Source organism: Apostichopus japonicus, chromosome 19 (genome assembly GCF_037975245.1).
Source record: "Apostichopus japonicus isolate 1M-3 chromosome 19, ASM3797524v1, whole genome shotgun sequence".
Taxonomy (NCBI): domain Eukaryota; kingdom Metazoa; phylum Echinodermata; class Holothuroidea; order Aspidochirotida; family Stichopodidae; genus Apostichopus; species Apostichopus japonicus.
The window spans coordinates 18,855,953-18,873,740 of record NC_092579.1 but is presented as its reverse complement, the minus strand read 5'-3'; the positions used below and the strand labels follow the sequence as shown (position 1 = coordinate 18,873,740).

Here is a 17,788-nt window from a genome sequence, read left to right as displayed (position 1 = left end):
ATATAATTTTCAGCATTAAAAAAAGCTTAATAATATTAAAACATTTACACTGCATAAGGCACTTGACTGCTCAGACGGAAATAAAGATGGCGACGCCCATTGGAGGCTTCCTTTCCGTCATCAACAAATATAGGTAGGTTGTGATAAATTGGCAATGTTTTGACACTTTTACTATAAAGTAGCAGTGAAAAGAATATTAGATTATGTTTGGGGATTATTTTCCTTTTACCTAGACATTTGGGTTGAAATTCAAAGAAAACGACGTCAAAGGCTTATTGTACATAGCATATTGAACAGGGACTATTTCCACGAAAATGCGAACTAGGATAGCTAATCCATCACTTAAGTAATTGATTTTACCCTCAGTAGTGTCTGCGCATTAAAATAGATATGAGGTCATCAAATAGCTTGTTGATTAATTTCGTTATTAAAGTAACAAACTTTAGGCTTAGCCTAAGCTTCTTTGAGTTTGAGACCTTGTCGTGAAATTTCATGTGTATACTTGCTTTAACTTTAAGTTAATTAACTTTAAGGGGATTAACTTTAAGTTAATCCCCTGGAGGTAATTGTGACCTTCTAAACCATTTGTAGACATTAGGAAGTGCTTCAATAATCCTATAAATGGCTATGTCAAGTCACAACATGAGTCCATGTATGTTTGATTTAGAAATTAAGCTTTTGTACAACATGTGCTCCTTATGGTGTACAGAGGCCTATTGCATGCGTTTCTTACTGCATGAATGTCTATAAATATACAATGTTTCAAATAGACTTTTCAATTTTGATTAATTATTAAGTTATTTGAAACCTAACATGACTTGCATGCAGAAATGCATCAAACTTTTCTGTTCTTTAATCCAATTTCTTTTCTAAATAGTTTTAACCATACTAATTAGCGGGTACATCCGCACATGACTGTTCTTTACATTTCAGAAATGTTTCTGAGAGTGAAACCAAAGCCTTGTTTGGGACTGTTTTAGGAAGTCTTAATTCTGGTGCAGATTTCTCTACTGCAGATGTCAACTATTTGAGACAAATAAAACTTGTCACTTCCTACAGCAATGATAACCAAAGGTAAGAATATTGCATAACGTACCTTTGATTTAGATGCAGTATACATATTACTGATATTAGTTCATTGGGTATGTCTGAAGATACTTAAGATATTCTGTTGCATGTTATGACCAAAAACTGTTACTTGTGCATTAAACTTAGCAATACATGTACAACAAACTGAAACAACCAAATGTAACTTATAAAGATATAATTGTTTAACATATGTTCATTTGTAATGTCACAAACTAACTATATGGTACAAATTACCCATAGAAAATCACAACAGAGTAAAAAAAAAGCTTAATTAATCAATTCAAAAGACAATGTTTACCGTTAGACCACGGACTAAACAAACTTTCACAACTGCATCATTTAATCAGAACAATTTATTATTCACTTTTTTTCTCATTCCCAGCTTGCCCGAGGAACTGCTTAATATTCTTGTCAAAATCGTTAGTGGAACTTGGCCATCTCACAGTGGACCACAAGGGAAACATACAAACCTAATAAACCACGCAGTAGTGGTTTTAAGTGGCAGCATCTTGCAGTCTCTACTGCCTCGAGATGGTGAGAGCAGCTCAACTCCTACCATAGAACCCAAACAACAGAACATAGCCTCTCTGCTCGCGGTCGTCTTTGCTCAAGTGAGTTTTAGAACTTATTCTGTTATTTTTCAAATAGGTTGTTTCTGGTAGATGATGTCATTTAGTGTGTCGATGTCATGGTGCCTTCCACCGCACCTACCGAATATACAGACTAATATCATCAAGGACTGTGCACACTGAATGATTACCATTATTGTAAATGGCAAATCATAGCCGCACATGAGCTTGCATGATTTTAAAGTGGAGCAAAAGAGGAGGCTGCAACCAAATTTATCAGTGCCAACCATCACAGAATATTGAGTATCGAACATAATCACCAAACTTTTAGAATGTGCAATATGTTACATAGATCTAAACAATGTGTAATATCTGGAACTATGTTTGCTTTTCCTTTGCTCATGAATTTTGGAAGAAGTTGTTTGTGAATAATTCTACCACAATAGGTGTAGAAAATAAATGATGCCCCTAAGCAGAGATGATTGCCAACACATTGAAGCATGGATGTAGTACATACTGTATGCAAACATGAAACTGAAATTGTAGACTGTTGGTGCTTTCATTATATTCTTTTAATAATAATAATAATAATAATACATAATTTTTATAAAGCACCAAACAAAGTATGAAATTATTTTCGTAGCGCTTAACAATAACAATTATAACATATATGCTTTGGTGAAAAGATACGTTTTGAGAGCTGATTTGAAACCGTTCACAGTATTGCACATTTTTACATGTTCTGTAAAATAAGCCCACTGTTGTTGATGGATTTGGTATTTGTCTAGATATAATTTCATGCTAAAAGCTGTACAAAATGCAGCTCATTTGCCAGGTTGTAATAAAAGATAAAAAGTAAGAAAAAAGTGTGAAGATGCCAACAAATTTAAGAATTACTGTATTGGATTGTGCATGTGATTAATAGTGACATGCGAAATTGTCCAGACGACAACAAATTTCAGAATAGAAAAGGATCATGAATTTACTCCAAAAATAACTTTCATTTCATGAATATTGAAGAGTGTCTTTATAATAATTATAATTGTTTTGAGCAATACACTCAGTGGTTTGGTTAAAATGATTTTCAAGTCAGGGGATAAAATGGATACGGTATTTTACCAGAAGTATACATACAAAGTATAAAAGAGCTCATCATTTGATTTCTCTCAGGGAAGGGAACATGATAGATTGGCTAAATTGGCATCCCAGATGGTCCGATGGGTGTCGACGATGGGGTTTGACTACCAGGTGCAATGTTCAGCGTTACATTACTTAGTGCACACAGCCAAACTCTACAAGGAGTTACTATCAGAAGGTTTGTGCTCATGGAAACTATATTTATTATTGTACAAAGTGTATTTATAATTTAAAGTCAGGAAAATTCTGTCTAGGTCATTTTAGTTTTACTAAGAACTGTGTTGACATTTGTCCAAAAAAACGATCAAAAAAAGTTTGGACGTTATCCTTAGATTTACAGATACTGTAAATCTGGCCTACCTTTTTCTAGTTTAAGCAGAACATTTATTGAATCTTACAGACTCGGCTAGATTATGAAATATGGTAGCATTTAAACATGACAAATGAGAAGTATTAACCCAACAAAATATATAGCCACTGAATACCAGATATCAGGTGACTAAGGAAAGAGGACATATGAAAATGTGTTTCATAGAACTAGTTATATTTATGTACATCACAATATATTTTCCTCATTAGAAAGCTAAAAGGAAATTGGAATTCATAAAAGAGAATATGTGCTTTCACTTGGATTTCTACTTGACCAATTTTACAAAAGTTTAAAATGTTTAGAATGGTTTCTTTTTAATTGTATTTAATGAAGGATTATAAATTTGTTCATCAAGGAAACTATGAGAGTGTTGTCAAAATCTTTAACAGGACTTCAAATAAACAACAACAAAAGGACAGCTGCATATATATGTTTAATAAAATTGGCTGACCTTTCAAGTCTAACCTCATGTTGATTACTAATAATGACAAAACAGATTGTCAAGTCCTACCTTAAACCCCTGCATGATGAAAAATATATAATAATATTAAAGGAAGTAGACTTGCATGAAATATTTAGAATGTGGTCAAAAAGGGTTTTCTATACTTATTTATCAGAAAATGTTTTGTAATTTTAAAACAGAAATTGAATAAATGGAGGGGAATAAAAACAAAATGCATAAAGGGAATGTACTTACAGGACTCTTCTTTTCTTCGTCCTGTTGTAGAAATATTAACTATAATGGCTTATACGGCGATGATTAATACCAAATTTAATCATGAAAGAATTTCTCTGTATTGTTTGTCTCCTTTCTATAATCAATTAAACAAAATGGGAAATGTTCTTTTGTTATTAAAAGCTGTCCGTCCTATCTGCCAATTTGGGTATTTTTCACTTTTTTCCACTACTTCCAGACCAAATATTTGTCGTCAGCTCTCAGTTCAGCGATTGGTTGTCAAATGCCAGCATTGAACAAAGCCAGAATCCGCTTCTGAAACAGAAGAGCAAGAAACCAGAATTGGTGAGATAAATTGGAATTATTTATTGTTTCATTTACCTAATTCCATGCACTATCAACTCATCTTTGAATTCAAGACCCACAAAAATAGTTTAGATGAATTCTGGTTAAATGATGGTGATTTAAAATTTTGATGTTATTCAACAACCACCCTTGATCCATAATTTTATAGTTCATTTCCTCTCCCCTCCCTCCACCCATTTGAGATGATGTTTACTTGAAATTTTTAACCTGCCAAAGACTATTTCTACTGAAGAAATTGCATCTATGGTAGGTTGAGATTTTATTATTTCGGCTTTTGTAAAATTGACCTTTTGTTTTTCCTGTACAGGTCACAGAAATTGACGGCAGCGACTGCGATGAGTTCTTTACACTACTGAGTCTGTCTCAGTATTACAGTCCGGATCAGCTCATGAATATTCACACTTTCTCCGCCCTGAGGAGTTGGTTAGAGGCGACATTTGTAAGTAACCTAAAATCGATGGAAGATGTTTCCAAATCATCATTGCCGCCCAGCGATGGACGTCATTCCACGGAACAAACATCTAAGAGTGCCAAGAGGTTCTCCAAACGAGCCAAGGAAGCCTTGCTTGATAAAGCCTGTGAATATTGTCTGAGAGTGCTTGACCAGTGCTCAAGAAGTGAGTTCATATATTCATAAAGCCTGTGAATATTGTCTGAGAGTGCTTGACCAGTGCTCAAGAAGTGAGTTCATATATTCATAAAGCCTGTGAATGTTGTCTGAGAGAGTTTGACCAGTGCTCAAGAAGTGAGTTCATATATTCATAAAGCCTGGGAATATTGTCTGAGAATGCTTGACCAGTGCTCAAGAAGTGAGTTCATATATTCATAAAGCCTGTGAATGTTGTCTGAGAGAGTTTGACCAGTGCTCAAGAAGTGAGTTCATATATTCATAAAGCCTGGGAATATTGTCTGAGAATGCTTGACCAGTGCTCAAGAAGTGAGTTCATATATTCATAAAGCCTGTGAATATTGTCTGAGAGTGCTTGACCAGTGCTCAAGAAGTGAGTTTATATATTCATAAAGCCTGTGAATATTGTCTGAGAGTGCTTGACCAGTGCTCAAGAAGTGAGTTTATATATTCATAAAGCCTGGGAATATTGTCTGAGAGTGCTTGACCAGTGCTCAAGAAGTGAGTTCATATATTCATAAAGCCTGTGAATATTGTCTGAGAGTGCTTGACCAGTGCTCAAGAAGTGAGTTTATAAAGTCATAAAGCCTGTGAATATTGTCTGAGAGTGCTTGACCAGTGCTCAAGAAGTGAGTTTATATATTCATAAAGCCTGGGAATATTGTCTGAGAGTGCTTGACCAGTGCTCAAGAAGTGAGTTTATATATTCATAAAGCCTGGGAATATTGTCTGAGAGTGCTTGACCAGTGCTCAAGAAGTGAGTTCATATATTCATAAAGCCTGTGAATATTGTCTGAGAGTGCTTGACCAATGTTCAAGAAGTGAGTTCATAAAGTCATAAAGCCTGTGAATATTGTCTGAGAGTGCTTGACCAGTGCTCAAGAAGTGAGTTCATATATTCATAAAGCCTGGGAATATTGTCTGAGAGTGCTTGACCAGTGCTCAAGAAGTGAGTTCATATATTCATAAAGCCTGTGAATATTGTCTGAGAGTGATTGACCAGTGCTTAAGAAGTGAGTTTATATATTCATAAAGCCTGGGAATATTGTCTGCGAGTGCTTGACCAGTGCTCAAGAAGTGAGTTCATATATTCATAAAGCCTGGGAATATTGTCTGAGAGTGCTTGACCAGTGCTCAAGAAGTGAGTTCATATATTCATAAAGCCTGTGAATATTGTCTGAGAGTGCTTGACCAGTGCTCAAGAAGTGAGTTCATAAATTCATAAAGCCTGTGAATATTGTATGAGAGTGCTTGACCAGTGCTCAAGAAGTGAGTTCATATATTCATAAAGCCTGTGAATATTGTCTGAGAGTGCTTGACCAGTGCTCAAGAAGTGAGTTCATATATTCATAAAGCCTGTGAATATTGTCTGAGAGTGCTTGACCAGTGCTCAAGAAGTGAGTTCATATATTCATAAAGCCTGTGAATATTGTCTGAGAGTGCTTGACCAGTGCTCAAGAAGTGAGTTCATATATTCATTAAGCCTGTGAATATTGTCTGAGAGTGCTTGACCAGTGCTCAAGAAGTGAGTTTTATATATTCATAAAGCCTTGGAATATTGTCTGAGAGTGCTTGACCAGTGCTCAAGAAGTGAGTTCATATATTCATAAAGCCTGTGAATATTGTCTGAGAGTGCTTGACCAGTGTTCAAGAAGTGAGTTCATAAAGTCATAAAGCCTGTGAATATTGTCTGAGAGTGCTTGACCAGTGCTCAAGAAGTGAGTTTATATATTCATAAAGCCTGTGAATATTGTCTGAGAGTGCTTGACCAGTGCTCAAGAAGTGAGTTTATATATTCATAAAGCCTGGGAATATTGTCTGCGAGTGCTTGACCAGTGCTCAAGAAGTGAGTTCATATATTCATAAAGCCTGGGAATATTGTCTGAGAGTGCTTGACCAGTGCTCAAGAAGTGAGTTCATATATTCATAAAGCCTGTGAATATTGTCTGAGAGTGATTGACCAGTGCTTAAGAAGTGAGTTTATATATTCATAAAGCCTGGGAATATTGTCTGCGAGTGCTTGACCAGTGCTCAAGAAGTGAGTTCATATATTCATAAAGCCTGGGAATATTGTCTGAGAGTGCTTGACCAGTGCTCAAGAAGTGAGTTCATATATTCATAAAGCCTGTGAATATTGTCTGAGAGTGCTTGACCAGTGCTCAAGAAGTGAGTTCATAAATTCATAAAGCCTGTGAATATTGTATGAGAGTGCTTGACCAGTGCTCAAGAAGTGAGTTCATATATTCATAAAGCCTGTGAATATTGTCTGAGAGTGCTTGACCAGTGCTCAAGAAGTGAGTTCATATATTCATAAAGCCTGTGAATATTGTCTGAGAGTGCTTGACCAGTGCTCAAGAAGTGAGTTCATATATTCATAAAGCCTGTGAATATTGTCTGAGAGTGCTTGACCAGTGCTCAAGAAGTGAGTTCATATATTCATTAAGCCTGTGAATATTGTCTGAGAGTGCTTGACCAGTGCTCAAGAAGTGAGTTTTATATATTCATAAAGCCTTGGAATATTGTCTGAGAGTGCTTGACCAGTGCTCAAGAAGTGAGTTCATATATTCATAAAGCCTGTGAATATTGTCTGAGAGTGCTTGACCAGTGTTCAAGAAGTGAGTTCATAAAGTCATAAAGCCTGTGAATATTGTCTGAGAGTGCTTGACCAGTGCTCAAGAAGTGAGTTCATGTATTCATAAAGCCTGTGAATATTGTCTGACAGTGCTTGACCAGTGCTCAAGAAGTGACTTCATGTATTCTGCTGTTTAAACTGACGGAAATGCTGCACGTCATCTTTGTTGACCTGCCTCGAACCATTATTTTGCCATCATTGTTCCCTCCCCTTAGCAAAGTTTTATTCTTATTTTGAACTTTACTTTCCCTTTTTGTTCTCCTCACTCTGATCTTGTTATAAATTTAAATCATTTCTGTTCATTTCTTAACTTCCTTTTTGTTTTATTCTTTAAATAGTCTCAAGCAGTTTTGATATTTTTTTCATTTCTGTGTTTAAAATACGCCAGTTTGACATACATGTTTTTGCTTTTCAGGACCCTCAAAATCCTACGATGTGGAACTTCTCCATGCGGTAAGTATTCTAAGCTTAGCTTTCATAAATAAATGAACTTCTCTTTCATTTATCATCTACACTGATTGAAATTTACAAATAAATCTCAGGATTCTGTCAACTTTTAAATTGAACTGAATAATTTAGATAATTTTTATCCAAACCAATTAAGGGTTACCACAACAAGAAACTTAATTTTGATTGCCATGTACCCCCCCCCCCCCACCATTCCCTGACAAAGACATGCTAGTTGGAATAACCACTAGAGTGGAAGCTACCTCTTTCTACACCATTTGGCAAACATTTAAATAATCAAACTCTTTAACTTCTGGTTTTGGTTTAATTTGTTTGCATAACATATCCAAAGCACATTTTTAGAAAATGTTAATGATCTGGTTTATAAATGTTTGTAACAGTAAATTAATAATCCAGTTTCATTTTATGATAAATTTTTGCATTTTACAGTTGTTATTAATTGAGCAGAAATTTGAAGTCAGGTTTGTGAGTACAATAAGAGTGGATAAAAACTGAATTGTTGTTAAGCTAACACCTGAATATTTCTAGGTAGATGGATTATGCACCTTCACCAAAACAAACTGTAATCAGTGATGCATATAGCTCTTTTCCCTTAATCCCCTCTCCTTGATCCCCTCTTGATCCTGTGCCCTTGATTTCCCATTCTGTGATCCCTTCCTTGGTCCTGTCCTCATGTCCCCTTCCCTTAATCCCTCTCCTTGATCCTACTTCTGCTGATCCCTTACATTAATTTCCTCTGCTTGATCTCACTTCCATTGATCCCTTCCCATGTATCACTCTTCCCTTGATCCTCTCTCCCTTATCCCCCACCCCCTAATCCATACATTGACTCCTTCCCCCTGTTGTGTTTCATAGAACTGTTTTTCTCTCTCATTCTTCACAGTGTGCTACTGAAGCTATCTTCACTTTAGATCTTCTTTGTAGCTTGGATCCAACCTTGATTCCAAAGCTCTTTCCAGCTATCAAAACATTCCACAGCGAAGTTACAGAGGGCAGTACAACCTATCCAAGGGCCGTCCTAGCTGCTCTGCAATTCTTTATCAACTACGGTGAGGAACCATTCGTCGCTCAAGTAAACCTGTTTATGACTCCCGTGCTATGCTACATGTTAAACATGAGTTTGCACGTCTGTAGTTTGTGGTAATGTCGTTCAAGAAATGTCTTCCTTGTCCGATGCAGTGACTGAAGGAATCGTCCCTCTCTTTGTGACTGAATGAATCGTCCCTCTCTTTTCCCAAGAGCATGTGAGCCACTGTCTCTGAAGATTCCAGTGATCAAATACCCTTAATATTATGAAATGTCACAAAAAGTCCAATTAACAAATGTTTTGGCCTATATTCCTGTTAATACAAGCTCTGTTCATGCTCCTTGCGATATCCCTACGTTAATAGTCATTTTCTTTTTCTGCACCCATCCACAGGTGAAAATGTCGTCTTCAATGCCCAGGCTGCCCTGGAGGACTTCTTCGAAAAAGTAATCGGTAACCTCTATAAGGATCCGTTCTTCGCCTTCGATGCGGTCACTTTCCTCCATGACAACCTTGAAAAACTCTGTTACAAGACTTTAATTTTGGAGCAGTTCTTCCCTAATCTCTTAAAGGTAATACTCTAGAAAATGTCTGGAATGTTAAAAAGCTTTGGCAAAATAAACCAGCATGGATAGAATTACTATCAAGTCTGGTTGTTCTTCCATATTTATATTTCATATGTCTTACTTGGTTTGGTCTTGGTTTGGTTAATTGTACCTATGGTCAAATCACATTTGCTTGGGTGATAAAATCAAGTTGAATCAATTTTATTTTTAACCTTCACACAATGTTTAAGCTTAGTTTGATCAGTTGGCCATCTTATTCTGAGCAGTCTTCTAAGTTATTAAAAGTGCTGACGAATCTAAGAAAGCTGTAGTAAAGATATCTCTTCTTCTGGCATGTTTTATGAAGTGACTAACCTTGTAATAAAGATGTAAAGGATCACGTTTTGCGATAATAGCATTCTTAAGCTAAAAACATTACTGATATTATGAGTGGAAGAACCTGTTTTGTCAAACCTTGAAAATATTGTATAACTCTATTTAGCAAGTCATATCTTCTTTTAGTGGTGCTCAGGTTTGATGAAAGCCACCACATCAGAATCACCAATGATTATATTTTTACTTTTTTGAGCCCAAAATTAAGGGGAAAAACGAAAGCATAACAAAGGCAGTTTGTGTCAAACCTTTGTTATGTCACAGATTATTGTCCAATGAACTTTTATATTTAACTTCACTGTGAGAAAATTTATTGCATGTTATGTATGGTTTCATAAGCAGAGAATTTAACATTTGCCCTGTTTTACTTATTCCAGATCTTGGCATGGAATCCGAGAACCTTCCTAGGAGATTATATTGAAATTCTTCCTGCGATGATATCTCAGACTACATCAATAGAGGTACTGTATATTCATGAAGCATACATTAAATTATTTACTGCATATTCATGAGACAGACTGTTAGTTCAACCCAACTATCCACATCCTCACTAGGATATATCCATAGGAAATGTTCTGCTTTGTGAAGGATATCTGCCAAGGAAGTGTGTTCTTGTGGATCTAGTCCATCCTTTGATAACTTTGACGAGCTTCTGTGAATGTAATTCATCAGTTTGTGTTACTGTTTATTCATGAGGACAAATATGCAAATATATTCTGCATATTTATGGGCAGACTTAGAGTTTTTGTTATAATCTTGGTCATTCCAATGATATGCTAGATGATGTCAGTAAAAGTAACTAATCAATACCTGTTGATGATGTGGAACACTGTAATGGAGTTGGCTGTTGTAGTTTTTGTGGAGGCCATGCGACCCATCACATGAGAATCAAAATTTATAAAATTAAGAGGAAATAGAAAAAAAATTATTTGATGATACTTCACTGGTTAGTGTTTTAATGGTATTTTAGTATTGAGTTGTAGCAAAAAATTTACCAATATCAATGTGACAATCTGATTTTCAGGTAAACCTGAATCATTTGTTGGGTTTATTTTAGACAAATATCAACGATGCCTAAAGTTAAGTGTATAAGTGTATCATTTTCTAAAGTTCTGTTTCTCCCTATGATTACTGTTTGACAGTGTGTATGGATAAGTTAATATTCTTCTTTTATCATCACAGATGTTCCACACTCTGCTTGACCTGCCATGCACAACGGCAGCCCTGGAGTTCCATAAAAGGTCCGAGCTGCTGGCAATTAACCCAGTCTTGACAGATATCAAACCTGATTGGGTTAAATCTGTTGACTTGATGCAGAAGCCAGAGAATAAACCCTGGTTCAACTTTGTGCTGAGAGCGAAAGGAGGCCAGGGAGATACGATAAATAAGTAAGTTGGAATTTATCAATTCTTAAAAAACAATTTGGCACAGGAAGAATTGTTTACAGTCACTTTGTAGTTACCATTCGTGTTGATTGCCAGGTTGGGCCTGTGAACTTTCATGTCACCTGACCCCCTCTTTGAAGCCTCTACGTTTCCTTTATTAAATCATGAAGATGAGTTACCCTTTATTGACCCAGTGCCCCAGGACTTTGTCCCCTTGCCCCCACCCACCCTCACCCCTCACGGTCCCTCTCTTGTTGATATACAGTTAGTAACTGGCAGGATAAAGTTGAAGGTGTGTGGGATAAAAATTAATCCACTTTGGTTTCTTTTTGTTCTCCTATTCAGATTACAGATTCTTCACAGTCTCCTGTCCTCAATGTCCACACATCCAAGAGTGTTATATACAGCAGAGTCTGTTCTAGTCTTACTCAGGTAAGGTCGGCTAAATATTCTTAACGATCATCATCCAAAAATTTGTTAGAAGGAGAGACGCATCATGCAAAACCCAGACAACTTCTTTAGTCAATGTGGTAGAGGTTAACTTAGATGAAACAATTTCCCTAAAACAGCTAGGAAAAGTTCTTTTTCCATTTGTTAGATATCAGAGGTGTATAAATGTACCACACACACACACAAGGCTAGAAGACTAGAGTAGAATCAAAGCATGACATCATCCAGCGACATGTGTTTGAATTATCTCATGGCTCAGTAAGATATCTCCCAATTGGAGCAAGATTTCTCTAAGTCTATTTTTTCATGAAGATGTTCATGACAAAGATCTCTGTCATATAAACTAAAGTTGATAGTTGGGTTTGTGTCTCATTGTATAACTACATACTACAGAAAGCTGGTCTTAGTATAGTCATAATAACCTGAACACTGTTCAAATTATCACAGGAGGATATCGGTAATCTATAATAGTAACGTTCTGAAAGGACACCAATTAGACATTCCTTTATATTTTCATTGTTGTAACAAACAGGGTAGATTGTAATAGGAAAAGATTATGATGGTTATATGTTAATGGAACTTGGATTTCATTTGCATTTCCTTACATAGTCATACTTTATATCAGGGTTCGATATGAGGATTGACTTTCTGACAACTTTTCTGGCAAGGGCAAAGCACTTTTTTTTGGAGGGGGGGGTGGGGGTGGGGGTGAGTTAAAAATTGCCTTGGATGTTCAGGGAAATGGTTGGGTACCACAGCAATGTTTTATTGTTCCAAAGGGCACCAAGGCAATTTTTCCAAAATTTGAAAGGCCCCAAGTCCAATTTTGAAAAAGCGAGAGAAAGCATGTACAGACATGACAGAAAACAGGAACTAATCATGATTGATTGATTGATTGTATGTAAATCTATACGACTAGATCTTTAATTGCTTCTTTCAGCTGCTTCTTGACTGCTTTCTTGCCCAAGTGCCGCTGGCGTTTCGGACACAATTTTTTAGCCGCGTTCGAGATAATTATGCGGGCACTTACCGCAACTTGATATAAGGGAGGTTTTTAAAAGGGCATTACAGCATGTGGTAGAAAGCACAGTCGATAAATTGCCGTCAGTCTCGTCTGGGTAAATTTGAGGCCTGATTCACATGAATGATTACTTGAATTGGGCGGTTTGTTCTTCGTTTAGCTTGTTTACATATGTTTAAGTAATAATTGTTTGCCAATTTAAAAAAACATTTTTTAAGTTAACTTACATCGTTAAACTTGGGTCAATAGACCTTGTGATGAAACTGAATTAGTAAGCAGTATAATATAAAGTAATGAAATAGTAGCAGAATATAATAGCAGATGATATGATTGTATGTCTGGTCTATGACAGGGTTTTCTTCAATACTGTCTGTGAGTATGCAGAGTATGACCTCATGACCAATCTGGTACCCGTCATCATAGAGAGGACTTCACTGGTATATGGCATACAAGGGTACAGGGAAGAAATCCACGGGTGAGTCCAGTCTTGGTGTCTGATTTAGGCATTAACAAACCTCATGTAATAGGTAAAATATATTTATAAGTAAATATATATAGGTAATATATATATATAGGTAATATATATGTAGGTAATATATATAGGTATATATATATATAGGTATATAGGTAATATAATATAATACTTTAGGTAATATATTAAAAGAGGCATCTACTATTATCTACTGCTGGTATGTAGTTGTTGCTGAGTTAATGTTGGTGGGGTTGGGGGGGGGGTGGTTGGGGGGAGAACCTGGCCATTTGCCAGTTCTCATTTTGATCTTTTTCTCCTTTATTTCATCCTAAATGACACAGTTCATACAGTGTTTTATTAAGTCATTTTGAACAATCTAATCAAGAGATGAGGTATTAACGGTCTTCTCCCAAAATTGCCAAACCCCTCTTGTATTTTCTTTCTCTACTCAGCATTCTGGCCAGTCAACTTCTCGAAATTTTCAAGAAACATCCGGCCCTGGTCGTCGACCAACAGAGGGAGCTCTTGGATTCTTTGAGTACACCAAAGAATATGGAGGGCAGAGAAAATATTTTTATACAGTTGGTAAGATGGAGGCCAGTAAACTCTAACAATCCCTCCCCAGCCTCACTGCCCCCATGCACCCTTCCACCCCTTACCCTTTCACCCCCACACCCTTTCGTTTAGCTCATGCTGAAGTTCTTCACCCCCGTACCTTACAATATGCATCTCTTTCTCTCCTTTCTGTTTTTTTATACTTGTATAGGAAGTAAGTTCGGTCATTTCTAACCAATAGGCCTCCCTCTCTGATGGCAGTCTTGGGGAATAAAATGTGAGGCTGGTCTAAAGTGATATTGAACCCTGGAAACTCCCAATTTTAGTAGAACTTTCAAAAAACCTTAGCAAGTCACACTTATACTCTTTTACTAGTGCCTTTGAAAGAACCTTATTCACTCAAGATAGATAAAATTACAGATGCAGAGTAAGTCTGACAGATAATTGAGGATTGTAGTTTCAGGAGACCAGTAAGAGTCAATAAAGGTCCATGGGTAGGTGTGAGTTCATGGCTGATGTACATGTTTCATCACACACATAACTACTCTGTGTGCGTTTATTCAATGTTAGCCATTTACCTCGCGACTGGGTGAACAGGTGATGATCATGTGACAACCGTGTTTTGACCATTTTGACCATGGTCCTGTCCTGTCGTAGGAACCGCTACTTTGAAAATATAGAGGAAATGTAGAATCAGATAATCCTAACGTTCAAGCGAATAATATAGCATATAAAATTAATCACTAATGTAAATTTCTTCATTAATTCAGCATAAAATCTATCAATTAACATTACCATTAAGAGAAAGATCGGACCTTCAGAGTAAATCCTATCCTAGCTATTAAATCATTCAAAAAGAGTGCATGATGCGAGGCTCATGAAAAAGGATCTCCAGAGTGAATCCTATCCTAGCTATTAAATAGGTCAAAATAAGTGCGTGATGCAAGGCTCATGTCAAAGTTCTCATGGAATGTCTGAAATCCCTAACATTAACATTTACTATAAATAGAGACTGAGAATTATAATACATCCTCATATTAAATAGGTCAAAATGAGTGTGTGATGCGAGTCTTTTATAAAAGTCATCCCAACTCGTTTGCATGGAAGGTCTGAAATCCCAAACATTAACATGTATTATAAATAGTGTCTGGCCTTGTAGGAATTATAATACATCCTCAGCTGTCTACCATTACAGATATACTCATGTACAGATTGTTTTAATTTTTATATGACCAACAAACGCTGATGTTTACATCTCCAGTGATTAAAAATATTACATCACAGTAGGTTGTGAGTATCTGGTTAATATCCGACTAATGTTCTAACGGTAAAGAATTGTATTGTTACACTTACCCACTTCATTGTTACACTTACCCGCTTTCCATCTTTTATCGTTTGGTTTTTTTCTTATCTGTGTTTTGACACTGGCTTGAAACAAGCACTGGATCAAGAAGAAATTTTTGTGTATGGGTTGAATGGTGATTCTATTTCTAACTTTCTTCTGGAACAAGCATTGAATCAAGTAGAAATTTTGTGAAATATGGGTTGATTCTATTTCTAACAATTTAAGTTTTCATATTTTGTTTTTCTCCTTTCCACTCTAGGTTTGGATCATCGGAGAGTATTCCTCCCCGGCCCACGATATAAGATGTACGACAGAATTCATACAGAAGTACTATGAGGTACGAAGTGAAAAAAAAAAAAACCCAGCCTGCTAAGAGCAGTTTCAATGAGTTATGGCAAGACTCTGGCTGTTGATATCAGTTCAAGGATGACACTAAGAATTATACAAAACAAATGACAGTATCAAATGAAGAACATGTTCTGTATTTTAACAACAGAAATGTCTCAATAGAAGTTAAAATGTTTCGTTTCTACACCTGTATTGCTTTTTTGTTTTTGTATGATACACATGTACTATTTTTGCACATGTTTTCATTTTAGTTTTATACTTTATCTTTGTCACCACTAGTCTACTTCTACACCTGTTTAAGTTTTGTTCTTCAACTATTCTTTATTGCACCTGTTATATCTCTACACCGGTACATTCTATTGTCACACATGGTATTTGTCTTTTCTCTCCCCCTCCCCATCCGCCCCCCTCCCCTTCCCCTCCCCCTCCCCCAACACAATAGACATTAGAAGCTCTGTTCTATGAGAACTCAATGAACCTTCAAGCATCCGATTCACCAATTGAAAGCAACTCAGTGGAACTTGTGGCTACAATGATGTCAACTCTTGCCAAAGTAAGTCTTCCATAGTTATCAATCATCATTCTTCATATGTCTGTGGTGTTTCAGAGAATGAAGGTGTGGTGTAGCTGTTAAGAGTCTCCAATGTCCACTCCATCACGGTGAGGTTCATGTTTCAAAGAAACCAGGAACCAGATTCCCTTGACCATATCAAAATTGCTGCTTTGCAGTGTTGTTGTGTGGAGGGTTCTGTGGAGTTGGTATTTCTGGTTTTGCAAATTGGGAATTAAGAGATTGGTCCAGAGGTACACGCTCAACCATCAGATGGGGACAATAAGTGGCAGTCTGGAGAACGACATGGGGTGACCTTTTACATGCATGTCGGCTGTTTGGCAAGAAAACTAAAATAAAAACTCAGGTGTCATTCCCACCCTTCTTATTGGAAAACTTGTCTGCTAAAAATCAGCAGTATATGTGAAAGAGAATCCTGCTATTTTATGGGAGATGAAACCTCTTACACAGTTTTGTATGATAACATCTAACAGTCTTTTGGGGGTTGTTAAGTGCGTTATTCTGAACAAGTCATCATTGGATACACCGTGAATCTAACCTAAATATTTATCTTGTTACAATCAAGCTGTCTGCTCCTAGTGGGTCTCCCCAGCATTCCAAAAACTCAAACTTTGAGAAATTGCAATAATAATTTTTGTAACATATTTTATGGTTTATTAATTTCTTAATCTCTTAAACATTTATTTGTCTTAACCTGTATTCTTGATGTTCTGTTTTCTAATAATTATTGAATTTTTTAAATTTCCATTTTGTTGATGATTTATATTTGTCCTATTTATAAATTTTCTGTAAATTTACACTGGAATAAAGAATAATGAATGAATAAATGAATGCTCTAGGTCTCGCTGTTCTGTTGTCATTGAATCCCAGTGAACGTTTCAACGGTCATTTTGATTTTTCATCTTGTCTCTGTTATTCAGCTAGCATCCCAGTGCCAGAACCTGATTCCTCGAGTCATCTTGTGCTTGACCAAGGTCTCACAACAGATGAACAAGAGCAACAAGATTGGAGCAGAAGAGAAGATGATTATCAGGAGCAGATCCACAGAATATGTCAATCTCTTGAAATTCCCTGAGTGAGTCTTCGTCGTATAAAATTAAATGTAATTTAGGATTTTGAAAGAAAAAATTCTTTCTAGTAGGGGATTGAAACATGTGACTTCAAGAATGTGAGTCATGCACTCTACCGATCTGGCATAAATGCTGATTTCATTTGATTTTGACACTTTTGTTTACTCCAAAGCAATCGTCATGGAAACACTTGTTGAAAGACAAGGATGTCTCCTTGATAATTCATTGATAAAATCTGTATGGTTATGGAATTGAATATTAAGGGAATAATGGCATGGAATTGAATCTGAACAGATGGAACAATAAATGTTTATTTATAATAACTTTAGAGCTTAATTTTATAGTCCCCTAGACCCTAGTGACTATGGATGTGTGATGTTGGATGATGATTAGATTAGAATGAATTAACAAATTGTTTAAAATAGATTGATTTGAAATTAGCAAAGATATGGTTGGATAGAAGGGAGATTGAAACCAGGTGATTACAAGCCCTGGGATTTATCAACAGAGCTATGCAGCCCATGGTTGCTGGAAATTCCTATATCCCATTTCTTTGCAAGGTGGTCCTGGGGGGGGGGGAGGTGGGAGGGGGAGGTCACCAGGCCAGACACCGCAGTACCTTGCATACTATTAACCACTTTCATCCTATGCAATCCAGAGAGTGTCGGAGT

The 17,788-nt window shown here is 36.4% G+C and overlaps 1 protein-coding gene across 1 annotated transcript in view; it reads left to right on the top strand.

Annotated features, from left to right (window-relative positions):
- The first annotated feature begins 6 nt into the window (after window positions 1-6).
- The window catches only part of LOC139959928 (AP-5 complex subunit zeta-1-like), a 21,840-nt gene continuing 4,058 nt past the window's right edge, over window positions 7-17,788 (top strand). The window contains exons 1-17 of the mRNA XM_071957865.1: window positions 7-133; window positions 934-1,074; window positions 1,472-1,700; window positions 2,829-2,973; window positions 4,080-4,186; window positions 4,515-4,824; window positions 7,883-7,920; window positions 8,819-8,984; window positions 9,356-9,534; window positions 10,278-10,361; window positions 11,083-11,288; window positions 11,631-11,717; window positions 13,109-13,231; window positions 13,681-13,813; window positions 15,388-15,465; window positions 15,919-16,029; window positions 16,968-17,122. Coding sequence (XP_071813966.1) covers window positions 87-133; window positions 934-1,074; window positions 1,472-1,700; window positions 2,829-2,973; window positions 4,080-4,186; window positions 4,515-4,824; window positions 7,883-7,920; window positions 8,819-8,984; window positions 9,356-9,534; window positions 10,278-10,361; window positions 11,083-11,288; window positions 11,631-11,717; window positions 13,109-13,231; window positions 13,681-13,813; window positions 15,388-15,465; window positions 15,919-16,029; window positions 16,968-17,122 — 2,339 coding nt within the window. The 5' untranslated portion in view covers window positions 7-86. The remainder of the gene's footprint in view (window positions 134-933; window positions 1,075-1,471; window positions 1,701-2,828; window positions 2,974-4,079; window positions 4,187-4,514; window positions 4,825-7,882; window positions 7,921-8,818; window positions 8,985-9,355; window positions 9,535-10,277; window positions 10,362-11,082; window positions 11,289-11,630; window positions 11,718-13,108; window positions 13,232-13,680; window positions 13,814-15,387; window positions 15,466-15,918; window positions 16,030-16,967; window positions 17,123-17,788) is intronic.